Here is a 23,260-nt window from a genome sequence, read left to right on the forward strand (position 1 = left end):
AAGAAAGGGAAAAAGAAAAAAAAAAACTCTAGAGTAATGATGTGGTGGACTTCTACTGGGGGTGGGGGATGCAAATCAATCCATCACTTCTGCTAAAAAAACAAACCCACCCTCTGATTTCCATATGTAATTTTCTCAGCACAGCCTTCTTACCATTGTGCTGCACAAACAGGAAAGCCAGAGGCGGGATGGTACCTTCGTGTTAGTACCCCACCCTGAGCTTTAACCACCTAAGGTCACCCTTCCCAACCACAGCCCTTGCTCTGCCACCAGAGCCTCTGCCCACTCACATAGGGGGTGGAAGTGCTGGGGAACTGCTCAGCTGCGGGGGTGGGGGGGGATACCCCTGAGTGACCGTGGATAAATACCCCAGCTCCCTCCCCGTCTGAAGGCAGGATTCTAGGGCACTGGCTCAGCTGCCTATAGTGCTGATTCATTTGATGATTCGTCTCTGTTGGCTTCCATCCTTTCCTTCCCAATCTCTTTTTCAAAAAAGAGTGGTCTTTTTTAGGACTACTGCCAGACAAACTTGAAACTGAATTTGAAACTTTGCCTCAGAGTCTGCTTTTGGGAGACCCAAATTAAGAGGCACAGCATCAGTGATTCAGACCATAAAGAATCTGTCTGCAATGCAGGAGACGTGGGTTCAATCCCTGGGTTGGGACGATCCTCTGGAGAAGGAAATGTCTACCCATTCTAGTATTCTTGACTGGAGAATTCCACGGACAGAAGAGCCTGGTGGGCTAGTCCATGGGATCACAAAGAGTCGGACACAACCAAGCGACTTCAGATTAGAAACTAAAAGAGATGGTAATAATCTGAAGTATTTAAAATTTTTTTATTAAATTTAAAGATGTTCTAATTCTGTCAAAAGAAATCTCAAACGTTCTGTTACACTTTGTTGCTTTTGCCAGAATTGTTTCACTGTACTGAAACTCTTCACCTAAATAGGCTGTTGGAAATAACTATAATAAATAATGTAGTTCCCTTGTTGTTCAGTCGCTAAGTCGTGTCTGATTCTTTGCAACCCAATGGAGTGCAGCATGCCAGGTTTCCCTGTCCTTCACCATCTCCTGGAGTTTGCTCAAACTCATGTCCATTGTTCACTTACAAAGGGCTTTCTTATCTCTCTTTGCTATTCTTTGGAACTCTGCATTCAGACGGGTGTATCCTTCCTTTTCATGGACCTGAGTTTGAGTAAACTCTGGGAGAAATAGTGAAGGACAGGGAACCCTGGCCGGCAGCAGTCCCTGGGGTCAGAAAGACAGACTGGACTGAGTGACTCAATAAAAACATGTCCATTAAGTCTGTGATGCCATCCAAACAACTCATCCTCTGTCCTCCCCTTCTCCTCCTGCCTTCCATCTTTCCCAGAGTCAGGGTCTTCTTCAATGAGTAGGTTCTTCGCATCAGGTGTCCAAAGCCTCCCCATATGTGTTCTTTAAGCTCTGTGTGCATGCTTGGTCACTCAGTCGTGTCCGACTCCTTGCGAGCCCATGAACTGTAGCCCGCCAGGATCCTCTGTCCATGGAATCCTCCAGGCAAGAAAACTTGAGTGGGTTCCCATGCCCTCCTCCAGGGGATCTTCCCAACCCAGGAATCCAACTCGGGTCTGCCACTTTGCAGGCGAGCTCACCAGGGATGGTAACGACCACATAATACTAAAGTTTTCGAGCTCAGTTCAGTTCAGTCGCTCAGTCGTGTCCGACTCTTTGCAACCCCATGAATCGCAGCATGCCAGGCCTCCCTGTCTATCACAAACTCCCGGAGTTTACTCAAACTCATGTCCATCGAGTCGGTGATACCATCCAGCCATCTCATCCTCTGTCGTCCTCTTCTCCTTCTGCCTCCAATCCCTCCCAGCATCAGGGTCTTTTCCAATGAGTCAACTCTTCAGCATGAGGTGGCCAACGTATTGGAGTTTCAGCTTCAGCATCAGTCCTTCCAATGAACACCCAGGGCTGATGCTCAACCTCCCTTTAAAAGAAAAGTAAATTTGCTTTACTAAGGAGTAAAAATTTTGCAAGGGAAAAAAAAAAATTAAAATGGCAAGTCCGTTTAAGGACTCCATGACAGAAGTCTGGAGAGCCGGTTCGCTCAGCCACAGACTCACCGCGCCTGCTGACACGACACGGGCCACCGCGGCGGGGAAGGGTCCAGGGGCCACGGCACTCGGAGCTTTTTGTGGGGATTTCGCGAGGGACCGACACGGGAAAAGGGGGAGGGGACAGCTGGACCGCCCTGCTCCCCGCGACAAGGACGGCCTTCCAGCTCCGGGTACCCTTCCATCCGAGAAGCTGTCTCTTCAGCACTCGGCCGGACACCGGAACTCGAGGCGGTCGGGTCAACAGTCAGCCGGGGAGCCAGCTCCGCGACGGCCCAGAAAGAACTGAGCACGCGCCCAAAGCGCCTGGCGTCCCGTCAGGGGGAGAGGTGTTAGAGGTCGAGAGGAAATGTCCCCCGCGCCGGCATGCCTGAGGCATATGTTGCTTTGGTGACTCCACGGGGTGAGGGGCGGCGCTAAAGTACTAGCGCGGGCTCCCAAGAGTTACACCCACTCCTCCCACACGCCATCCCCACTCCTTTCCCAAGGCTTCCGCGGCCGTCGGAAAAATCCGGAGAGGCGGACCCCTTTCGCTTCGGACGCACTTCCCTTTCACGGCAGGAAGTGGGGGGGGGGGGGGGGGGCGGGCTGGGAAAAAAAAAAAAACAAAAAACAAAAACGGACGAGCCGCGCATGCGTTGTTCTCTGGCGGCCTCTGGTGTGGAGTCCAGTTGCCGGATTCGTCGCCCCGGCCGGAGTGCGCCTGCGCGGTCGCAGGGTTTTCTCCACAGCCCCCCCGCTTCAGTCTCCGCTTCCCCTCCCCCTGTCCCCCGCGGGGGCTCTGGGTCCGGCGCCGGGACCATGTTCACCAGCACCGGCTCCAGTGGGCTTTGTGAGTACCGGCCGCCGCCATCCTAGTTATGTCCCCTAGACGGCACCCTTGGGTACCTCCTTTAGGAGACTGGGGGCGGCAGGGACTCTGGGGGGTTGCGAGAGGTTTTGTGTGAGTGGTGAGGGGGCAGATCTTCCATCCCAGTTGCCAGAACCTTGGTAGTTCCTGCCCCGTGGGGGCCAGCGGTCACCGCCCCCGTCCCAGCCTGGAGGGGCCAGTGAGGACTGAGTCCCGCCTCCAGCTCCCCCCGCCCCCCACCACCTGTGAGCCCCAGGTTCGATGCTCAGGTGCTCCCGGGGCTGCCGCCGAGTGGGCTGGGCAGTTAGGGTTCGGGCTGGGTTGCCCTGATGTTCTGGCCCGGCTTCTTGCCCTCAGCAGAGAAACCAGAGCTGTCCGGGTGGAGGCGATGCTGGAAGCCTGCTCCCTTCCCACTCACCTTGCTCCATTCATTTTAGGCTACCGAGGGATCCAAACTGCCTTCCCTCAGATGCAAATTTCAAACCTCGGCTTCAGAATCTGACCCCTTAGTTTTACTTCGATTTTTTTTTCTCCCCCTCAGCCTCCCTTAGGAGTATTTAGACAAAAACTGATTGAAAGTACTTGAAAGTGAAAGGAAGTTTAGAAGGAGTTTGGCACAAGCAGGGCCGTTGCTGCTGGATGTTTGTTATATTTTAGTGGCATATCAGCGGTGGGGTGTCAACAGATAGAGGGTAGAGAAATATATAGAGCCTTTTAAACAGCTTTCTTTTTCTCGCTGAAATGGCCTAATTGACTCTTGGTAAGGTGGACTGTATGTCAAGTGAACAGCATTGAAGTTAGGCATTGACAGAGCAACAGCGAACTGTTTGAATAGATACAGTTTTTGCAATTGCTTGTCACTATTCATGCTTCCTTATCTCCAAACGTGTGAAGTTAATCTTACCGAGTACAGAGGCAGTTGACATTTCCAAATGTTCATGATCTGTTGTGAAAGGTAGGAATCTTTTTAAGAACACAGATCATATTATTGACCAGGGGATTTTTGCAGAAATTAACACCTGTGGTCAGCAGTTTTGTTACATAAGTGAATATTAATGTATCTCTGGTCAACAAATGTTCTGGTAACGAAAGATGTGTTAAGATACCTGGTCAGTAAGTTGATATGTTAGTCTGGGAGTAAGTTAGTATCAGGGTGACAGGCATAATTATAAATCTTCCTCACTTCTCAGCTTCTCAGGTTTTGAAGTGGGCTTAGTATTTATGATTTCCCTTGTTTCATGATTTGATTTATAGCATTTTTCAAGCACTGGCCTCAGAGTACCATAACAGCTACTAGGTAGTTAATCTCCCTCAGAGTACCCTTTGGATAAAGAACATCATGACTGTTGAAACTGATAGTTGAGAAGGTGGTGTGTTTTTCTTGGGATCCTACTATGAGCCATACACTGCTGAATAGGAAATTAGCAGTTGTTACTGTTCAGTCAGTCAGTCGTGTCTGACTCTGGGACCCAGTGGACTGCAGCACCCCAGGCCTCCCTGTCCTTCACTCTCTCACGGAGTTTGCCCAGATTCATGTCCATTCATGCCATCCAACCATCTCATCTTCTGTCGTCCCCTTCTCCTCCTGCCCTCAGTCTTTCCCAGCATCAGGGTCTTTTCCAATGAGTTGGCTCTTGGCATCAGGTGGCCAAAGTATTGGAGCTTCAGCTTCAGCATCAGTCCTTCCAATGAATATTCAGGGTTGATTTCTTTTAGGATTGACTGATTTGATCTCCTTGCAGTCCAAGGGATTCTCAAGAGTCTTCTCCAGCACCACGTAGTAGAATTCTTTAGTTTTGTTTATTTTCTTAAGTCATTTTGAGCTATCCTTCCTTGCTAATCAAAAAACATTAAAAAATTAAAATAGCAGGCAAAATCTGTTACTGGTTACTATGCTCTGTTAGCTATTATGTTGCCAAAGTGTATTCAAATTAGATATAAGGTGACTCTGGGGAAGGTAAGACATGATTACTTGTGGCACATGGTTGATAACTATTGATTTCTAGGAGCCAAACTGCAGCTGAGGGAGAGGCCTAGGCTCTAGGCTTCTTCTTAGCTGTCTTGGCTTGTTTCTGAAATAAATGGGTGAAGCATAAAAATGGGTGGAATGGCCATTCCTCAGAAGTCCGTGTCTTATATGCTCCTTTAACAAACATTTTGAGCAAATCTTATGGGTTGGTTTCTGGGGATTGACAACTCTTGCTAGGATCTGGGGACGTGACATTGCACGAGTCTTGGTCCCAGTGTTTGCAGAGCTTACAGTGTTGTTTAGGCACCATTTTTTTCTGGACTGGTCTTTTCACAAGTCTGGGCAGGGAAATTTTCCTTGCTCTGGTTTTTCTTTGCAAGGCTCCCCACTGAAAGGGAAGTGATTTCCTTTAGGTAAGTCGTGTGCCCTTTGGTAAATGAGAGTTCTGATCCTAAGTGTCCTGAGGATGAATGTTTGCCTAACCCCGCCCCAAGGGATGTTTTTTAAGGGAAAAATCCTGGCTCTTTGCTACCACCTGCATATTTCCCACCTCTGTGACTAGTAGATGATGGTGTTTTCACATTACACTTGCTTTCCTCTTTCTCATTTATTTATTTATTCTGCAAGTGTCTGTTGACTACCTACATAAGCCACGTACTGTTTGTGTACAGAGGATAAAGTGGTACCCAGGATGAAGCAGACCAGCATCCAATAAGTATGTTACTATGTGATTTCACATCGTGTCATGAGGAAAATTCAAGGGTAGTGGCGTAGGCTGCAGTTACAGAGGACTTTAGCAGGACACCAGAAGAATGCGAAGGATGCTGCTTTAGCTGTCGTGGTCAGAGAAGACGTTTGGGAAGGTGACTGAAATGGTGTGAAGGAGCCAGCAGGTGAGTTTTTGTTGAACAGTGTGCATCTTGCAGAAGGGGATGCACAAGCACAGAGACTCTCAAGCAGGCAGAGCAGGGCGTTTTCCAGGTGTTGAAGAAAGCTGGTGCTGCCAGGGCCATGAATCAAGCAAAAGGCATTTGCAACCATGTCTTTGGGAAACTGTACTGCTGTCGGGTAATTAGGACTGGATAAACGTGCGTAGGACTCGTGTTCATGCCTCTTTTAGAGCCTTGCTTAGAGACGACTACACGTTGAGTAATAGATGTATGATTTCTTACATTTATTAGTAAGCGTTCCCATGACTTCACAGTGTACTCACTGACCGTGGATTCAAGCAACACTAACTGCATGTCTAATGTATTCCAAGTGTAGATCCCACCCTCAAGGAATTCAGTGTCTAGTGGGAGAAAAGGTGACAAAAAGGAATGAGACAACATCTGTGCTGGGTGCTGAGGGTTTCGGGCAGGGGGTGGGCTCGGGAGGAGACAGTCACTGTTAAGACTTCCATCGTGGGAAGACGCTTCAGCTGACTTGCGGCTTGAGCGCAAGCTGGTCGGGCCTGCGAGTGGGGAGAGGGCATCTGTCGGGGCCGGAGCCTGGGCAGGGCCCGGCAGAGAGGCCGGAGGTGATGAGGTGATGATTGCTGATCATGGCTGATGGGAGCACTTCCTGCACAGACGTGTGTGCAGTGACGTCATTCAGAGGCCAGGGAGGCGAGGGCTGGGGATGGAACCTGAAGAGAAAATGTGGCCAGCTGCCCCTCCTTAGGAATACAGACAGGAGCGGATGGTAGAGCCGAGTTCAGGAAGCAGGAGAAGGTGAAGCTCTGAAGCTCTGGTTGGGGAGGCTTCACGCTGCCGTGGGCGGCAAGATGGAAGCCTCCTGTTGGGGATGCAAGCAGTGTTTTCCATACGCTGCCTGTGTCCTGGCTGTGAGAGCAGCCACGGAGTTTTCAGATTCCTGGTCCCATCCCCAGAGAGTCACATTCAGAAGAGCCAATGTGGCCATCAGAGATCTGAATTTTTAAAACCGGGGGAAGATCCTAAGGGACAGATTTAGGTCAAGGCAACAGGGTTGCCAGCAGGAGGGGCCCAGAGTCCAGCGGGAGAGGCTGATGGCCTCGGTGAAGGTGGGAGCAATGGGAATGGACAGCGGGGAGAAGGAGGATTCTAAAAATGTGTAGGCAGTTAGGCCGTGTCAGTAAAGCTCATGAGATTGGGAGAGAGAAAGGAGTTGAAGGTGACTGGGTATACATGTTCCTGTTCACTGAGGCAGGGCGTGTAGAAATGGAGGGGCTTAGTTGGGGGAAGACATTCAGTGTCTAAGGGCCTGGGAAGTCCAGTTGGAGATAATGCAAGGGCCATCTGCAGAGAGGGAGCTGGCCGGACACGGGCCATTACGTGGGGGTTGTGCCCTGGATGTGAATGGTGACACCGGGAGCAGGAAGTAGAGCAGGAAGGCTGAGGACAGAACTGAAGACAGTTCCAGTCCAGTGTTGAAGGCGCGGTGGAGAGGGGAGACAAGAGTAGGTAGACATGGGTGTTTCTTTAGGAGGAAACCATCTTCACCCGACCTAGTTTGATTTGCCTGCTTTCTTTGTAAACAAACTCCTGCAGCTTCACACTCTCTCACGGTGACTCTGATGGCCAGACTTCTGATCTCCTTGTCTCCAGTTTACAGGCCATTTCTGGCATCTTCCACTTCCAGTCTGGAGACCACGGTTGATTCCCCGAGTTGCGTTCCCGTCGAGACCCTTGGTGACCTGGGACCCCTGTCCTGCTGTCTGTCCTGGCAAAACCCCAGCCTCATCCTTATGTGTGGTGTCCCATGCGAGCTGAGTCCTCAGCACGACTGCTCGGTTACATTTCTTGGATTCCGTTGTCTCGTCATCAAGACTGTTCCCACACTTCCTCTATCCCAGATATAAGGGCCATGGGTGTTGGCACCCATGGCCATACCTGGGCACATCTTCTCGCTAACTTGTTTGTATCCATTCTGCAGGTGTTAGAGGAGATGTCGTAATGTAGGTGATGTTCAAGCTGATTTTGGGGAGATGAATAAGGGTTTGTCAGGCATGTGAACTTAGTTCTTTTGTTTACCCCAGTCTAAAAGAATTCTTCTAATTGAGGCCCACCCTTTGTCTATTCTTAACTCATTCTTTTAAAACTTATTTTTATTATTTATTTGGCTGCATTGAGTCTTAGTTGCAGCATGTGGGATCTCGTTCCCCGACGTGGGATTGAACCCGTGGCTCAATCATTGGGAGCTTAGAGTCTTAAACACTGGGCCAGTGGAGAAGTCATTCTCTACAGCCTTTTCCAGTGACATTCCCGCCTCTCTTCCGGCATGAGTTAAAGCTGGTGCTTTCTCCTTTGGGCTCTTCAGAGACCCCCAGGAAATTTCAGATCCCTATTCTGTGGAAAGGAGATGTTATTACCTATTTTTTTCAGGTGGTTGTGAAGATGAAAACATTTATCATGTGTAAACTGCTAGAGTTTTGCATAGTAAATAAATAGGGTGAAGTTTTTTTTCCTTTTTTATTTATTTTTAATTAAAGGATGGTTGGTTTACAGTGTTGTGTTGGTTTCTGCCATACATCACCATGAAACAGCCATAGGTAGACATGTGTCCCCTCCCTCCTGAGCCTCCCTCCCGCTTCCCACCACATCCCATCCCCCTAGGTTGTCACAGAGCCCCGGTTTGAGTTCCCTGTGTCATACAGAGAGAGACTTCTCTAGGAACAACCTATGGAAATGATCCCTGAAAGTATAGTCTTGGGGTGAAGTATTTTTAACTGGAGACTTGTTTGGAGTCTTATAAATACAGAAGCATAACCATTCCATCCATTGACTGTGTTCTGTACCTGCCCAACGACTTTGTTTCTTCTTCCCTACCAAGCTTCTTGAAAGATGTCTTCACTTTTTTCCCTTTCTCACTTCCCTTCACTCTTAAGCTCTGCAGTTAATCAGCTGGGTTTTTTTGATGGTCACCGGCTGTGGCCTGGCGTTCACCGCACCTGCTTCCCTCCCCCACATACTGCCGAGAGTGAGTGACCGGAGACTTCCTTGTCCACATACGGGCCTCTCACTCCTTGTCTTAGGGGAATGTTCTCTCACACTGGCCTTTTTTTTTTTTTTTTCAGGCACAACTTTTTTATTATTTTTTCTTTTGTTTTGAAATCAGTAAAAGAAACTGGGTCCTATAAGCTGCAGTGATCTAAGCAGCAGCAAGTTTGTGCATTCGTCTTTTTGTTTTTGTTTAAATACGTTTAAATTATCACACTGCTGGCACACCTCATTTGCATGAAATTCTGCACCATACATACTAATTGTAGTAAAGTTACCCCCCCATGCCAGGGGGGGGAAAAAAAAAAAACTACTCTGGAAGATAATTTTCACTGAAATCTAACCAAACTTCGTTAAGTGGACTGTGACAAGATTATAAATGATATGAAAAATAACATTTTAACATTTGGCCATCAACTTGAGGAAATGGTTTGCCTATACAAATTTTGGTAATTTTTAATATATTCTACCCTCATATGGTCCTCAGAATTAAAGCATAATAAACAGAAAAGGAAAAAGAATGCAACTGAGTGCTTAGGCAGAAATTTTGCCAGAAGTAATGAAGGTAGAGTATATACTAAATATCAAGTGCAGAATTTCATAGGGCCAACAAGTTAACAGTCTATATTTTTCTCTTACACAGGCGAAGTGGATTTTGCAATTACCAGTTGCGTTAAATGCACCAAATAAAGCTCCTAAAATTGATACTATAAGGCGCCACCTTAAGTTTTCCAGGTTGCAACTGTGCATAATTTTAAAATGGTTTTCTTAAATTTATTTATTTTTTTAAACATAACACGAGGAAGGTGTTAAAACTGGTGTAATAGCTCAATAGAATAAGTATTCCAGATTTTGGGAGGGATGAAGAGGGAGATATTCAGAACCCTTTACCAGAATCCCCCCAACTTGATCATAGTGGATTAATGATGTGCTTTGTGGATGTGGTCAGTCAATGACACCAGCTTGACGGATCTTTCTTTCTGCACCAAATCCCATTGAGTTATCTGGTCCCCTTGGCTGACGAAGAACCATTAGGCGAGGAGCACTGGCATCATCCAGGGTGAAATTCTTCAAGCAATTGACCAACCTATCAGGTCGTGGAGCTGCAACAGCCTTGGGGCCCTCGCAGACTCGCCAAACATTGCAAGCACTGCACTTGCCAGTGCACTGATTAAGAATCACTGAGAATTCCACCTCATCTCCTGCCTGTAGCTCAGTGCCATCCTGAACTTCTTTCACATGGAAAAAGAGCTTCTTGCTATCTCCTACTTCATAGTTAATGAAGCCAAACTGATCTTTCACACACTCCGCTGTAGCCCTACGCAGGGGTGTGATGTTGTAGGCCATAGTCTGTGCATTTTGGCCCAGAACACACAACTGGAACTTGACGCTGTCCCCTTTCTGTAGGCAGTCCCCTTTGTTGGCCATCCCAACTATGCCAAATGGATAGACCTCACCTTTCATATCCCCTTCGTCCACGATCTCAATCATTCCTTGGTACTCAGTCTGTGTTGGATCAACACTCCTCAAGGGGCGAATGACTTTACCAGAGTAGATGGTGGGATCAGCTTCCTCAGTAATGCCATTCACTGAGTGTCACACTGGCCTTGATGAACACTTTTTCCTACAATTTTTTTTTTTTTAAATAGAAGTGTCATTGATTTACAATCTTATATTAGTGTCAGGTGTATAGCATAGTGATTCGCAATTTTTATAGATTGCCTTCCATTCAAAGTTATTATAAAATATTGGCCATATTCCCTGTGCTGTACATTACCTCCTTGTATCTTTATCTTATTTATTTTATACCTGGTAGTCTGTACCTTTCTAAAATTCCTTGTTCTTTGACTCTCTCCTCTCATCTTCTGACCACATCTGCTTAGTTTCTTTCACATCCTCAGGGGCTCCTGAATTTGGCTATAAGTTATTGTCACTTTAAGATGAGCAGTTTCAGTGGATCATTAAGGCCGAAACCTATTTATGTCGAAGGAGTGAACTAGAGGTGGTTGTTGCTTAGTCGCTAAGCCATATCTGACTCTTTGTGACCCCAGGGACTATAGCCCACCAGACTCCACTGTCCATGGGGATTCTTCAGGCAAGAATACTGGAGTGGGTTGCCATTTCCTTTTCCAGGGCATCTTCCCAACCAGGGATGGAACCTGGGTCTCTTGCATTGTCAGGTGGATTCTTTATCACGAGCCACTGGGGAAGCCTGTGAGCTAGAAGTAGAGAGTAGAAATAGAGTGGATTGTTGGGATGGACAGCTGAGCGAGTCTCAGGAAGACAGAGCTGGAGTCAGCCCTTTGGAGATTTGGATGGTTGTCAGTACCCAAAGATATCATGCTAACTAAAACTCACATAGCCCTGAGTTGGGAACCAGTAGTATAAATTTATCAGAATGAGAAATCTCACCTGAGCTGGAAGGTTCCTTTGAGTGAAACTCTTCTTGATCCAAAACCTTAGTTAGGAAGACCGAGTCAAATGCAGCTAATGAATCCAAGGTACAGTGGTGCCAGCCTGTGGTAGGGACATTCTTCTCACTCTAGAGATGGGTGAGCCGTAAGGACCAGTGGGTCATTCAGGGCCTACAAACCCCACCCTCATTTCAGCTTTAGGATATTGCCTCATAAGCCTAGCACTCTGTCCCCAGCATTGCACTGACACGGACACTTCCATAGTTTCCCACTGTGGCTGTGGTGGTGCTCCCAGGAAGGGCCATACCATGTTCTGATATATTCTTTCTTCAGGTATGTACTCCATGTGTTGAATATATAACTTGTGGGAGGTGATCAAAGTAAATATTTTTGTCTCTCACCATCTCTTTTTTGTGTGTGTGTGTGTGTAATAAACTTTTATTAAAGTATAAAGGAGATAGAGAAAGCTTCTAACATAGACATCAGAAGGGGGTCACCATCTCTTTAAAATATACTTATCTTGGAAAGCTTTTTGCCTTTATGAAAAGGCTTCAGGCCTTATGACTTTTTATTCACTCTTTAAGTTGTTGATTCAGCGGCTCTTCTTCTAGGAGCTCGGGATTCAGTAGTAAGTGAAAGACAAAAGGTGCATTCAGGTGGCAGTAACCTTAGGGAACAGAAGTCACAAAACGTAAGCTCAGTTTAGAGATTGAAAGTACCCAGTTCAGTGTATTCAGCGTTCATTCAAAGGTAAGACTTTTTCTCCCTCTTCATCCCAGTTAAGATTTTCTCCCTCTTTAGAGGTTGAAAGTACCTAGTTCAGTTTATTCAGCCTTGATTCGAATTTAAGACTTTTTCTCCCTGTTTCTCCCAGTTGAGATTTGTAGTTGGTAACCACTTGTCAGAGAAAGTGATGTAACTGGCTTCTGACCTTTTGTGTCCCATCCAACCCTGAAATTTCCAGTTTCTCCTTCCTGGTTTCTAGATGGGGCAGAGTGGGAGGAAGAAGGAATGGTGAGAAGCTCGGACTGTTCCTATGCTTCTCTCTGAGCCTGGCCAGTGGTTTAAGCTGATTCTGTACTGTAGGTTCTTACGGTGTCTGGGGAGGCACTCATGCGGGTTGCTCCCCTGACCTGGGGGATGTATTGTTAGGCTGGTGGTCTTCATTTGGTGACTTTTCGTTAGCTTCTTGAAACTTAGGTCCATCTACAGTTTCTTCCTTCTAAGGCCTGTTTGGCTTGCTTGAGGGCACTGTTGGACTGAAACAAAGATGACGCCTCTGGCTTGTGGTCCACCTCTGCTTTGCTGGAATTGCTGATTCTTTGTCCTGGTTGTGCATTTTTTAATCTCATTGATCAACATGGCTTCTCCTCCTTCTGCTTTCCAGAAACCCACTGTACCCCCCACCTCCTATCAGGGCTCACGTATTCAGCTCACCCCTTGCTCGGCTTGACACGAAGGCATGGATGTGTATGCACAGTAGGGTGGTTCACTCCACTCATCATCCTCATGACATCCTCTCTCCAGAGCAGAGAACTCTCACCCTTCTGCTCTTTAAACTCATGATCTGACTGAGAGGACTCTCTTGGTGCTGTTACTTTGTAAAATCTGCATTTTGGTTGTTGAGTCTCCCTTTGGTATTCAGCTACTCTTATATTAATATTTCGGTACCTCAGTGGAACCTGCAATTTTGCCATCTTGTTTTAGTTAGGTTTCTGTTTTCAGGGACCAAGGATCACTTGGCTGGCCTCTTTAGAGGTGACTTTGTGTATTTGTGTTCTGATTTTATTCCTTGTTGCAGTAAGGGATTAACTCAGCAGGCCTGGTTTGCCCAAACCCCTGAACCAGTTGCTTTTAATGCATGATTCTTGGGGATAAGCTGCTTCCCAGATTTCTTAAGTTTTGAGGGAGTGTATTTTTTGAAACTCTTGAGAAATATAATACTCTTTATTCAAGAATTTTGATTGAGAAGGAAAAACATATTAAGTAGGAAAGGGCAAACCTGAGCGAGGGTGCTTTTAAAAACAATGTTTTTCTTTTCAATCTAAAGTAAGATTAACCACATTATAGAAAGCTTGCAAGATAGAGAAAAACCACAGTTGGCATTTCAGTTAATTTTCTTAATCTTTTCCCCTCTGTCATTTATGTTCTTGTTTTAAATGAACTGATTTTGTTATTGTACAATGAATACATGTTCACCAAAGAAAATTCTGAAATATGGAAAAGTAGTGAGAAGAAATAAAAACACCATTTATTAACATCTTGGTGTTTATACTTTTTCTATTGCAAAAATGAATATCCAAATTAATAATTAAAAATAAGTTTATCACACTTGAATACTATTTTCTAACTTGCTTTTATTTCATGCAACACTCTTAAAATGCAGTCATAATGACTGTGTGTGTATTCTGCTGTTTTCTCCTTTGTCATAAGCATTTTCTTAGTATACTACTCTCACAGTTAGGTTGGTGCTTCCCTCTGTTTTTTTTTTTTTTTTCCATTACAGTAATGCTGAGAGCATCTTCATTTTCAAATATTCCTAGAAATAAAAGAAGACTAAATAAAGAGTATTTTAACTTTTGATACTGTCAAATTTCTAGCCCCACGGGATGGTACCTATAACTTTACCAGCAATTTTAAGGGAGAAGAGATTGGTTTACTTAAGTTATCACTTTTAATTTTCACAGTAGCTCTAGGTATTGTTACTCTATTTTTTCTGCAAATGAGTATGTTGAGTCTCAGAGTGTAATTTGTCCAAATTATGTGGAAGAGCTAGGACTTGAGCTCAGGTTTGCTTGCCTCCAAAGCCAGCATTTTTTTTCACTATGTCATGCCACGTTAGAGACTAAATTGATGTGAATTTAGTCTCTGACTAGGAGCAATGGTAATATAACTTCTAAGCCTTAGGAAAAACACCTGGGAAAAAGAATCATCATTTAAATGAGAGTTCTGCATATCTCTGTAATTTTTCAATCAACTAATAAAGTAGGCGTTCTTATCAGTTTTACTTATATCACACTGTAAATTTTACTGTGTAACACTTACGTGACATTACTAGGCTCCATCTGAACAGCTGGTTAGTTCTCAGAACAACCCTGTGAAGTACTATTCTGAATTACTCCCCGCAGTTTGCAGATGAGGAAAGTGAGGTGCAGGTTTTAAGTAACTTGCCCAGGATCATAGCTGGTGAGGAACAGGGCTAGAATTGGAATCCAGTCTGGCTTCATGTTGTGTGTTGTGAACTAAAGCACACTACTACTGCTCAGACTCAAGTTTATTTACATTTCTCTCTCTTGACCACTTGACCCTGTTCATAGGATCGTGACGAATACAGCAGCTCTGCTCAGCAGTGGGGCTTATTTCCTGGCCACTGAAAACTCACTCAGTCCTAGCAGGTTGCTTTTCATTCCTCCCCTTGTGTCTGCTGCAGCTCCTTTCTCTTGGGTCCACCATGTTCCTTTTGTTGGCTTTCAGTCCAAGAGTCTCCCTCTTTCTTCCTGAGCAGAACCAAAATCCAGTTCTGCTTTCACTAGAGATGTTCTGTGTCCTAATTAGTATTTTTTTTTTTCTTGTAGGAACTAGTATACTACGGTTGTTTTTATTTGCATAGTGTTCTTTTTCCCTTCTCTTTTTTGATTAATAACTTGACTAATAAAGAGAAAGTAAAAAGAACACTATGCAAATAAAAACAGCCATAGTATATTAGCTCCTACAAAAAAAAACAAAAAACCCTAATTAGGGAATGGCAACCCACTCCAATATTCTTGCCTGGAGAATCCCCATGGACCGAGAAGTCTGGTGGGCTACAGTCCGTGGGGTGCAAAGAGTCAGACACGACTGAGCGACTAAGCACATTGTCTACCTTGGGCTTCCCCGGTGGCTCAGCAGTAAAGAATCAGCCTGCAATGCAGGAGACCCAGGAGACATGAGTTCAGTCTCTGGGTCGGGAAGATCCCCTGGAGGAGGGCATGGCAGCCCTCTCCAGTATTCTGCCTGGAGAATCCCAGGGAACAGAGGAGCCTGGCAGGCCATAGTCCATAGGGCTGCAAAGAGTCAGACACGACTAAAGTGACTTAGCACATTATCTGCCTTTTCCACCTTTTTCCATTCTCAGCTTATGGCAGTATCAGTTTAAGTCATGAAGGCAGAACCTACCTTAAATCAAGCTACTTTAAAAATGCATTTCTATGGAATTTTAATAAGTACAACCTGACAAAGAACATCATAAATAATGATTGACTCCAACGTTTTTGAAGTGTGCTTTGTGGAACACACTGGTGCTGTGTGGGGCTGCTTTTATGCATTAAAATTTTAATTTAAAAATTAAAATTTTTAATTAAAAATTTTAAACCCAAAATTGTTCAGTTTATTTTTTCTAGCTTTATTGAGATATAATTGACAAAAATTTTATATGTTTATGTTGTGTGTGATGTTTTGTCATATGCATACATGGTGAGCTGATTACTGTGGTCAAGGTAATTAACATATCCACCTCACAGTCATCTTTTTTGTGTGTGTGGAAACATTCAAGATCTACTAGCCAGTTTCAAGTATACAGTACAGTATTATTACCTATCGTCACATACTGTACATTGCTTAAATTTTAACCCTCATTTAAATTATAAATGAAAATTATTGTTATTTTTATTGTTGTTCAGTTGCTCAGTCATGTCCAACTCTTTGTGACCCCCTGCACTGCTTATGTAAATCATGATTCCCTTTCCTGGATATTTTTCATAAGATTTTTATGTTACATTGCCACTGTTCTCAGACATTTTCCAATGCGTATGTCACCTTAGTCCCTTGAATGTAGCATGAAACAGTGGAAAGAGTACAGTATTAGTTGGTTTTTAAAGGTTGATGATGCAAGTTAGTACTTCCAGGCTTATGGACCCTGCAACAAGGAAATTGAACTCTTTGTTAAATTTATTAACTACAACTGGAGTTGTAGAAGAAAACAGAGCCCTGGGTCATAAAACCTGTGCTACTTCAGGGAGTCTCTTAATTTCTTTTGATATTTCTTCACTACTTAATTTCACCCTCAGCTACTGCTGCTTCTTGACCCTTGCATCATTTTCTTCTTGAAAGTCTTCTGTTTTTCTCCCCGCTGGCCTACATCCTACAGTAAATGTTTTGGTGCAGAGGACACAGGGTGAACTTTCCAGGTGCTCACTTGGCCATTCGTGTGCATAGTGAGAGCCTGGACTCCTAAGTAGCTGGTGTGGACTTCCTCTTTATTTGTGGGTTGGTCTTTGTCCCCAGGAGGCCCATACCTCTGCAGCAGGGCTGCCTGCAGGCCCTGTTCAGGTGTGCAGAGCTTTGACGAGGCTGCCTTCCAGCTGGGGTGCAGAGGTGGGGAGCAGGAGGAAATCCCCGACTGCTGGCTGGCTGGGGGGCTCAGCTCTGTGTAACTCTCACTCTGAGTAAGGCTGCCCTTCCTCTTAGCACCCACCCCCTCCCACTGATCTGTGTTCCCCAGGCTGGCACCTCCTGGGGGAGTCTGAAGACACCCGCGCTCTTTTCGAGTCCTTCTCAGCCCTCAGACTCTCAGCGTCCTCCCAAATACATCACCACTTTCTTCAGAGAGCATTTCTTGAATTTTATTCTGGGGGCCAAGCCGTTTCTCCTGTTGGGGAGAAAAACACCAGATGAATGGGTGTGTGTGAGAAAATGTGAGTGTGCCTGGGGGTGGGGTTTTGTGGAAGGGCCGCCCACCTGTCACGGCAAGGCAGGCGTGTGTGCCATTTATATGGGGATGGTTTTACACAGGATGTGGGCTCCACACCAAGGGCCATTGAGACAAACGTGAGATAATAATTCCCTTGTCAGTTCTTTCTCCTTTTGATTGTAACAGAGAGAAAGTCTCAGTCAGGTGCTAGTCTGAACTGCCTTACTATTAGCAGCCAGCTTCCTGCTGTCACCTAGAGAACAAGAGGCAGGCCCCCATCTTTCTGTCAGCAGCAGTGTTAGAATTTCATAAAGGGTGTTCATTTTTATAGTTACCACCTACTGATGACAGTGTGACCCTCATTTTGCAATTATTGTAGTGATGTAAAGTTTCTTTTAAAATACATTTATTTAACTAAATCATAGTAAGGTGAGTTGAAGTGTTAAATAACAGGGTAGGTAGCACTGGGATATAGCAAAACTTGTGGTGCCAAAATGGAAATGATTGAAGTTTGAGGAATATTATTCTGACGGATAATTCTGTTTGCACGTTGTTCCTCCCCGGGTCTTGGTCTTTATTGATTGTTTCTTGGACATCTTTGAAAGGAGATGTTTCTCTTGTGTTCTGAGGGCCCTCTTGTTTCAGTGTGACTTTGGAAGGGAGGAAAAGTGGACAGGTATTGGAGTCTGTCATCTTGAACTGGAATTTTGTCTGGAGCTATCTTTTTGGTTTCATTGCTTTTATCCAATTTTTGAATCCACTTAGAATTCATTTTAGTGTTTATAGAGTTTAAGTGGGTGTTTTGTGTTGCTACCGATCTGCCAGTCTCAGCACCAGTGGTTAAAGATGTTTAGAAATGTCTCTACACACAAATGGATTAGGTGCTAAAAGGGTGTGTGTACAAGTCCAGACTTTAAAAGACTTTCTGCTTGGTTCTCTATTTTTTTAAAATTAATTTATTTTAATTGGAGGCTAATTAATTTATAATATTGTAGTGGTTTTTGCCATACATTGACATGAGTCATAGACTTTCCCACCAGACAGAAGTGGAAGAGATTCCTTGGATCATCAAACTTGAAAATCAGACTTAGGTTTCTCTACTTGCAGATATGTGTTTTGTTTGTGTCTCCCGCACCGCCCCCTCCCCCAATAGACCAGTTTTATGGATGTCTTTGTGGGGACGGTCACCAGAAGGCACTCGCTGTCCTCCCCTGGGTCACTGAGGGTATATTTTTATCAGGTTTCCTTCCAGGAGACTCACAGTCCTGAAGAGTAAAACAAGGTGGATACCGGAGGCGTCCCTCCCAGAGGCACAGGTTTCTGCCTTTTCGCAGACTTCCACATGTTAGCATAACCCCTTTTTGATGAAAAAGTTTAAGTGACTTCATAAAACATCAAGTGACCCCATTCTTGTGGGACCCCTGAGAAGTTTACCGAATAGTTAAGTAGTCAGAAATAGGAAAACCAATCTGGTAGGATATGGCGGCCCCTCCAACCAGGGGTGCGAACCACACCGGGGCTTTTAGCGAGTGTGCTGTGACTCGGTGACTTGTGGGAGCGGGCAGGGTTGCTGCCTTGGTTCCCCTCATCCCCACCCCCTGCAGCGCTCCTCAGCTACGATGCTCTGTAACAGCCCACATGGCTGTGCTTTGCAAGACCTGCGGTTAGTGTCTTCAGTACCTGAAAGATGCATATTTTTACTGAGGTAGGATTCACAGAACATAAAACTCACCATTTTAACCATTTGAAGGTGTACCACTGTTTGCTTCCGGCCCATTTACACTGTTGTGCAGTGGTCACCAATCTCTAATTTCGGACCATTTCTGTCGCCCCCTGAAGAAGCACAGCTTCCACTAAGCAGCCCCTTGCATTCCACCTACCCCGCATAATCCACTTTGATCTGCTTTCTGTCTCTGCATTTTTTAATTCTGGGCCCCTCATGTGTATGGAATCATCATGTATGGCTTTTTGTTTCTGGCTGCTTTCACTAAGCATGATGTTTTCAAGATTCTGCTATATTGTAGCCTCTGTCAGTAGCATGTGTCCTTTAATGACTGGGTAATGGTCTGTTTTATGGATGTACTTCATTTTGTTTATTCATCTGTTGATAAACATTTGGGTTCTTTCCACTTTTTTGGCTCTTAGGGTATGCTATGATGAATATTCAGGTTTTTGTTTGAATATCTGTTTTCAGTCCTGTTAAGTATATAACTAGGAGATGAATTGTTGGGTCATATGGCTACCCACTCCAGTATTCTTGCCTGGAGAACCCCATGGACAGAGAAGCTGCGTGACCTACAGTCCATGAGGTCACAGAGTTGGGCATGACTGAGTGACTAACACCTGGACACCATGGTAATTCTATGTTTAACTTTCGGAGGAACCGAAAAAGTACAGGTGAAGTATTAAAAATAGTAATAGTGAAAATCCCTTGGACCATGGACTATGATACAAAGATATCAGATTTTCTTGTTTTATATTAGAAAACCTTTTCTTTGGAGTCAGGCAGAGCAAGTTCAGATCTAAGCCCCTCTGCTAACTAGCTATGACCTTGAGGAAGTTATTTAACGTTTTTTAACCTATTTTTTACCTAAAACATTCAGATAAGTAATTATTGCCTCAGGTACTGTAAGCATTCACTGTGTGCTTTTTTTAGCACAGTGCTTGGCATAAAGTACTCCACATGTACTGTAATAATTATTTTAGGACAATACGCAGTCACCATAGCCTGATGCTATTCATTGCCACAGAGAGATGGCTGTGTACCTCAGTCATGCCAAAGAGTTGAGTGACCCAAGAGGAAACACCCTAAACTTTGGTGTTTTATGCTGTCTTTACCATAGATGCTTTGTATTTCTGTTTTTAGATTAATGTATTGCTTCTCACTCTCAAAATTTGTAACATCCCTATTTTCAAAAGTGGAAGGACCCATTGCAAAGAAGTGACTTGTTTCTAACCTTCCATTTGATCCCTGCTTGGGTTCTTCATATATGAACCACATCCTGGTTCCGCTAACAGAGGAGCCAGCAGATTGCTAACGATTTGCCTTGTCTTGCTGCATAAGGATTTAATGACACTTTTTACTGAATTAATAACTAGCTAAACCAAAATTATTTTTTCTAATTCTTAAAATATTTTCGTAAAAAATTAAAACCTCCCATGAACAGATCACTCAGAGATTACCACTGTTAATACTTTGACAGATGCTTAAAAAAAAAAGCCCATGTATGAACTATTTTTTTTTTAAGTGTTATATAATAATGCTACTAGAAATATTTTGCACTTACTACTTAGGAACATTCTCCAAAGCATGAAATATTTTTCTATAACCTAGTTCTTAAAATTGGATATGATTCCATTTTATGGATAGGACAGTTTATTTTCCTATTGGATAGTCATGTTTCTAGTTTTTTTCACTGTTATAAACAATGCTGTGATAAATGTGTTTATAGCAAAAATCTTTTTGTATATCCATGGTAATTACTTTAGGCTAAATTCCTAGATGTATATTTTTTTTTTTAAATCAGAGATCTTATATATATTTTTAAAACCTTTGATCTGTTTGGCATTTAATAAGGTCAGGGAGCAACAGTTAGAACTGGACATGGAGCAACAGACTGGTTTTAAATTGGGAAAGGAGTACATCAAGGCTCTATTGTCACCCTGATTATTTAACTTATATGCAGAGTACCTCATGAAAAACTTGCTGGGCTGGATGAAGCACAAGCTAGAATCAAGATTGCTGGGAGAAATATCAGTAGCCTCAGATAGGCAGATGACACCACCCTTATGGCAGAAAGTGAAGAAGAACCAGAGTCTCTTGGTGAAAGTGAAAGAGAAGGGTAAAAAGTTGGCTTAAAACTCAACATTCAGAAAACTGAGATCATGGCATCTGGTCCCATCACTTCATGGCAAATAGATGGGGAAGCAATGGAAACAGTGACAGACTTTATTTTTTGGGCTCCAAAATCACTGCAGATGGTGACTGCAGCCACGAAATTAAAAGACACTTGCTCCTTGGAAGAAAAGTTATGACCAACCTAGACAGTATATTAATAAGCAGAGACATTACTTTGCCAACAAAGGTCTGTCTAGTCAAGGCTATGGTGTTTCCAATAGTCATGTATGGGTGTGAGAGTTGGGCTGTAAAGAAAGCTGAGTGCCAAAGAATTGATGTGTTTGAACTGTGGTGTTGGAGAAGACTCTGAGAATCTCTTGGACAGCAAGGAGATCCAACTAATCAATGCTAAAGGAAATCAGTCCTGAATATTCATTGGAAGGACTGATGCTGAAGCTGAAACTCCAATACTTTGGCCACCTGATGTGAAGAACTGACTCATTGGAAAAGACCCTGATGCTGGGAAAGATTGAAGGCGGGAGGAGAAGGGGACGACAGAGGATGAGATGGTTGGATGGCATCACAGACTCAGTGGACATGCGTTTGAGTAAACTCCAGGAGTTGGTGATGGACAGGGAGGCCTTGTGTGCTGCAGTCCAGGGGGTCGCAAAGAGTCGGACATGAGCGACTGAACTGGACTGAACTCAAGTACCCACCACTCTGTGTTGCACCCTCCCAGACTGCCATCTCTTTATATCTTCGTTCACAGTTGCATTTACTTTTGTTACATAGGGTACCACTTTCTGTTTTTACTGATTTCTGTTATTACTTTTTCATGTCTTTATTTCAGTTAAAACCCACCATGCAGGTGACAATCTCTTTGGACCATGGAGCTCTGTGGCCAGCCAGCATAGGGAGCAGTTTTATTTGTAGCGGTTTTATTTATTTATTTGTCAGGATTTGTACCTGGTCATGCCACTTCCAGGCCAACAGGTCAGACACCACTTCTTGAATAGCATCGCTGTGTGTTCAGCCCCATCTCTTACTCCATGTATTTGTACACTCTTGTTTGGTGTAAGCTGGTCTGATCTGGTAAAACTTACTTCTCTGTTTTTCCCATGGGCCTTCTTTTCTGTGGTCACTCTAGACTTCTGAGGGATGATGGATAAAAATGCTTTCCTGTTTCTTCCCTGGGTGATGTTTCTGTGCTACATTCACAAGGCTTCTTAGAAAATCCTGCGGGACTCAGCTCTGGACTGTAGCTCCTCAGAATGATCTGTCACTCACAGAGGTGCCTAGCTTCATAATGAATATTTGTATTGACTCTTCTGTGTTTTATTTCCAATATCCTTCACCCCTGCTCCTTGGAATCACATTCCAAAATAAACTGGCTTCCTGCTTGTCTTTGTCTTACCTTTACTTTAATGGAACTCAGGCTAAATCATTTGTGATAATGAACTGGTAACTTACTCTGAGTCACAATTTTCTCTTATTATAAATTTGGAGAGAGTACTACCTACCTCATATAATTCTGTCCTTCACCAAATACGTACTAAAACCCTCCTATTGGCCAGATACTGTCCTGGGTATGGAAATACAGCAGTGAACAAGACAAATAGGATCCTGTCTTCATGGAGTTTACATTCTGATGAGGGAGACGACAAAGAAGTAAAACTTTCAAAGAAGAATTTCAAATAGTGAAAATTGCTATGCAGTGCTGCAGTCCATGGGGTCGCAAAGAGTTGGACACTACTGAGCGACTGAACTGACTGACTGACTGAACTGAAATACAGAGTCATGCGGGAAAGCCACTCTGAGGTGCTGTCTGAGATGAGGACTGGAGTGATGAGAACAGGCTGGACAGGAGGAGAACGTTTTGAGTAGAGGCAGTAGCGGGTGTAAAGGCCCTGAGGTGTAGGGCCTTCAAGAACAAGGTTGTTCACATAAGGTGCTGAGAATGGGACTGCACTGCTGAGTAATCCGTAAATGCTGGATAGTATTGGTAGTAAGATCAGAGCACAAGAGTAGCCTGCATTAACTGCCCAGCAGTGAGTGTCCAGTTTTGTCACGTGAGTGTACGAAAATTGGCATCATAGAATATGCAGATAATTGAACAGCATGTGAATAGAGTTGCACAGCACATTTTTCTTTATTGTCGTGTGTTACATTGATTTGCTTTGCATTCCTGGTATAAACTTCACTTGGTTGTGACTATTATCTTTTTCGTGTATAGCTGGATTCAATTTGCTAGTATTTTATTGAAAATTTTGCATCTGTGTTTCTAAGAGATAATTGGTTTGTTGTTTTCTTTTAATGTCTTGGTCTGTTTTTGGTATGAGTGTAGCATTGGCTTCATGAAATGAATTGGTAAAGGTTCTCTCCTTTTCTGCATGGTGGAACAGTTTGTGTGGGGTTAGTTTTCTTTTTCCTTTAAATGATTGGTACCATTTATCAGTGA

The 23,260-nt window shown here is 44.1% G+C and overlaps 1 protein-coding gene and 1 long non-coding RNA gene across 2 annotated transcripts in view; one reads left to right on the top strand and one right to left on the bottom strand.

The window, feature by feature from the left end:
• Positions 1–819: 819 nt before the first annotated feature.
• On the bottom strand, positions 820–2,650 carry LOC133049259 (uncharacterized). The gene is made up of 2 exons (XR_009691256.1): positions 2,114–2,650; positions 820–1,977 (listed from the first exon to the last, which is right to left on the bottom strand). It is a non-coding gene; the product is annotated as an uncharacterized LOC133049259 (long non-coding RNA).
• Positions 2,651–2,730: 80 nt separating this feature from the next.
• Positions 2,731–23,260, top strand: part of UBAC2 (UBA domain containing 2) — a 165,711-nt gene continuing 145,181 nt past the window's right edge. The window contains exon 1 of the mRNA XM_061133837.1: positions 2,731–2,936. Within this exon, the coding sequence (XP_060989820.1) occupies positions 2,738–2,936 (199 nt within the window). The 5' untranslated portion in view covers positions 2,731–2,737. The remainder of the gene's footprint in view (positions 2,937–23,260) is intronic.

Source organism: Dama dama, chromosome 30 (assembly GCF_033118175.1).
Source record: "Dama dama isolate Ldn47 chromosome 30, ASM3311817v1, whole genome shotgun sequence".
NCBI classification, from domain to species: domain Eukaryota; kingdom Metazoa; phylum Chordata; class Mammalia; order Artiodactyla; family Cervidae; genus Dama; species Dama dama.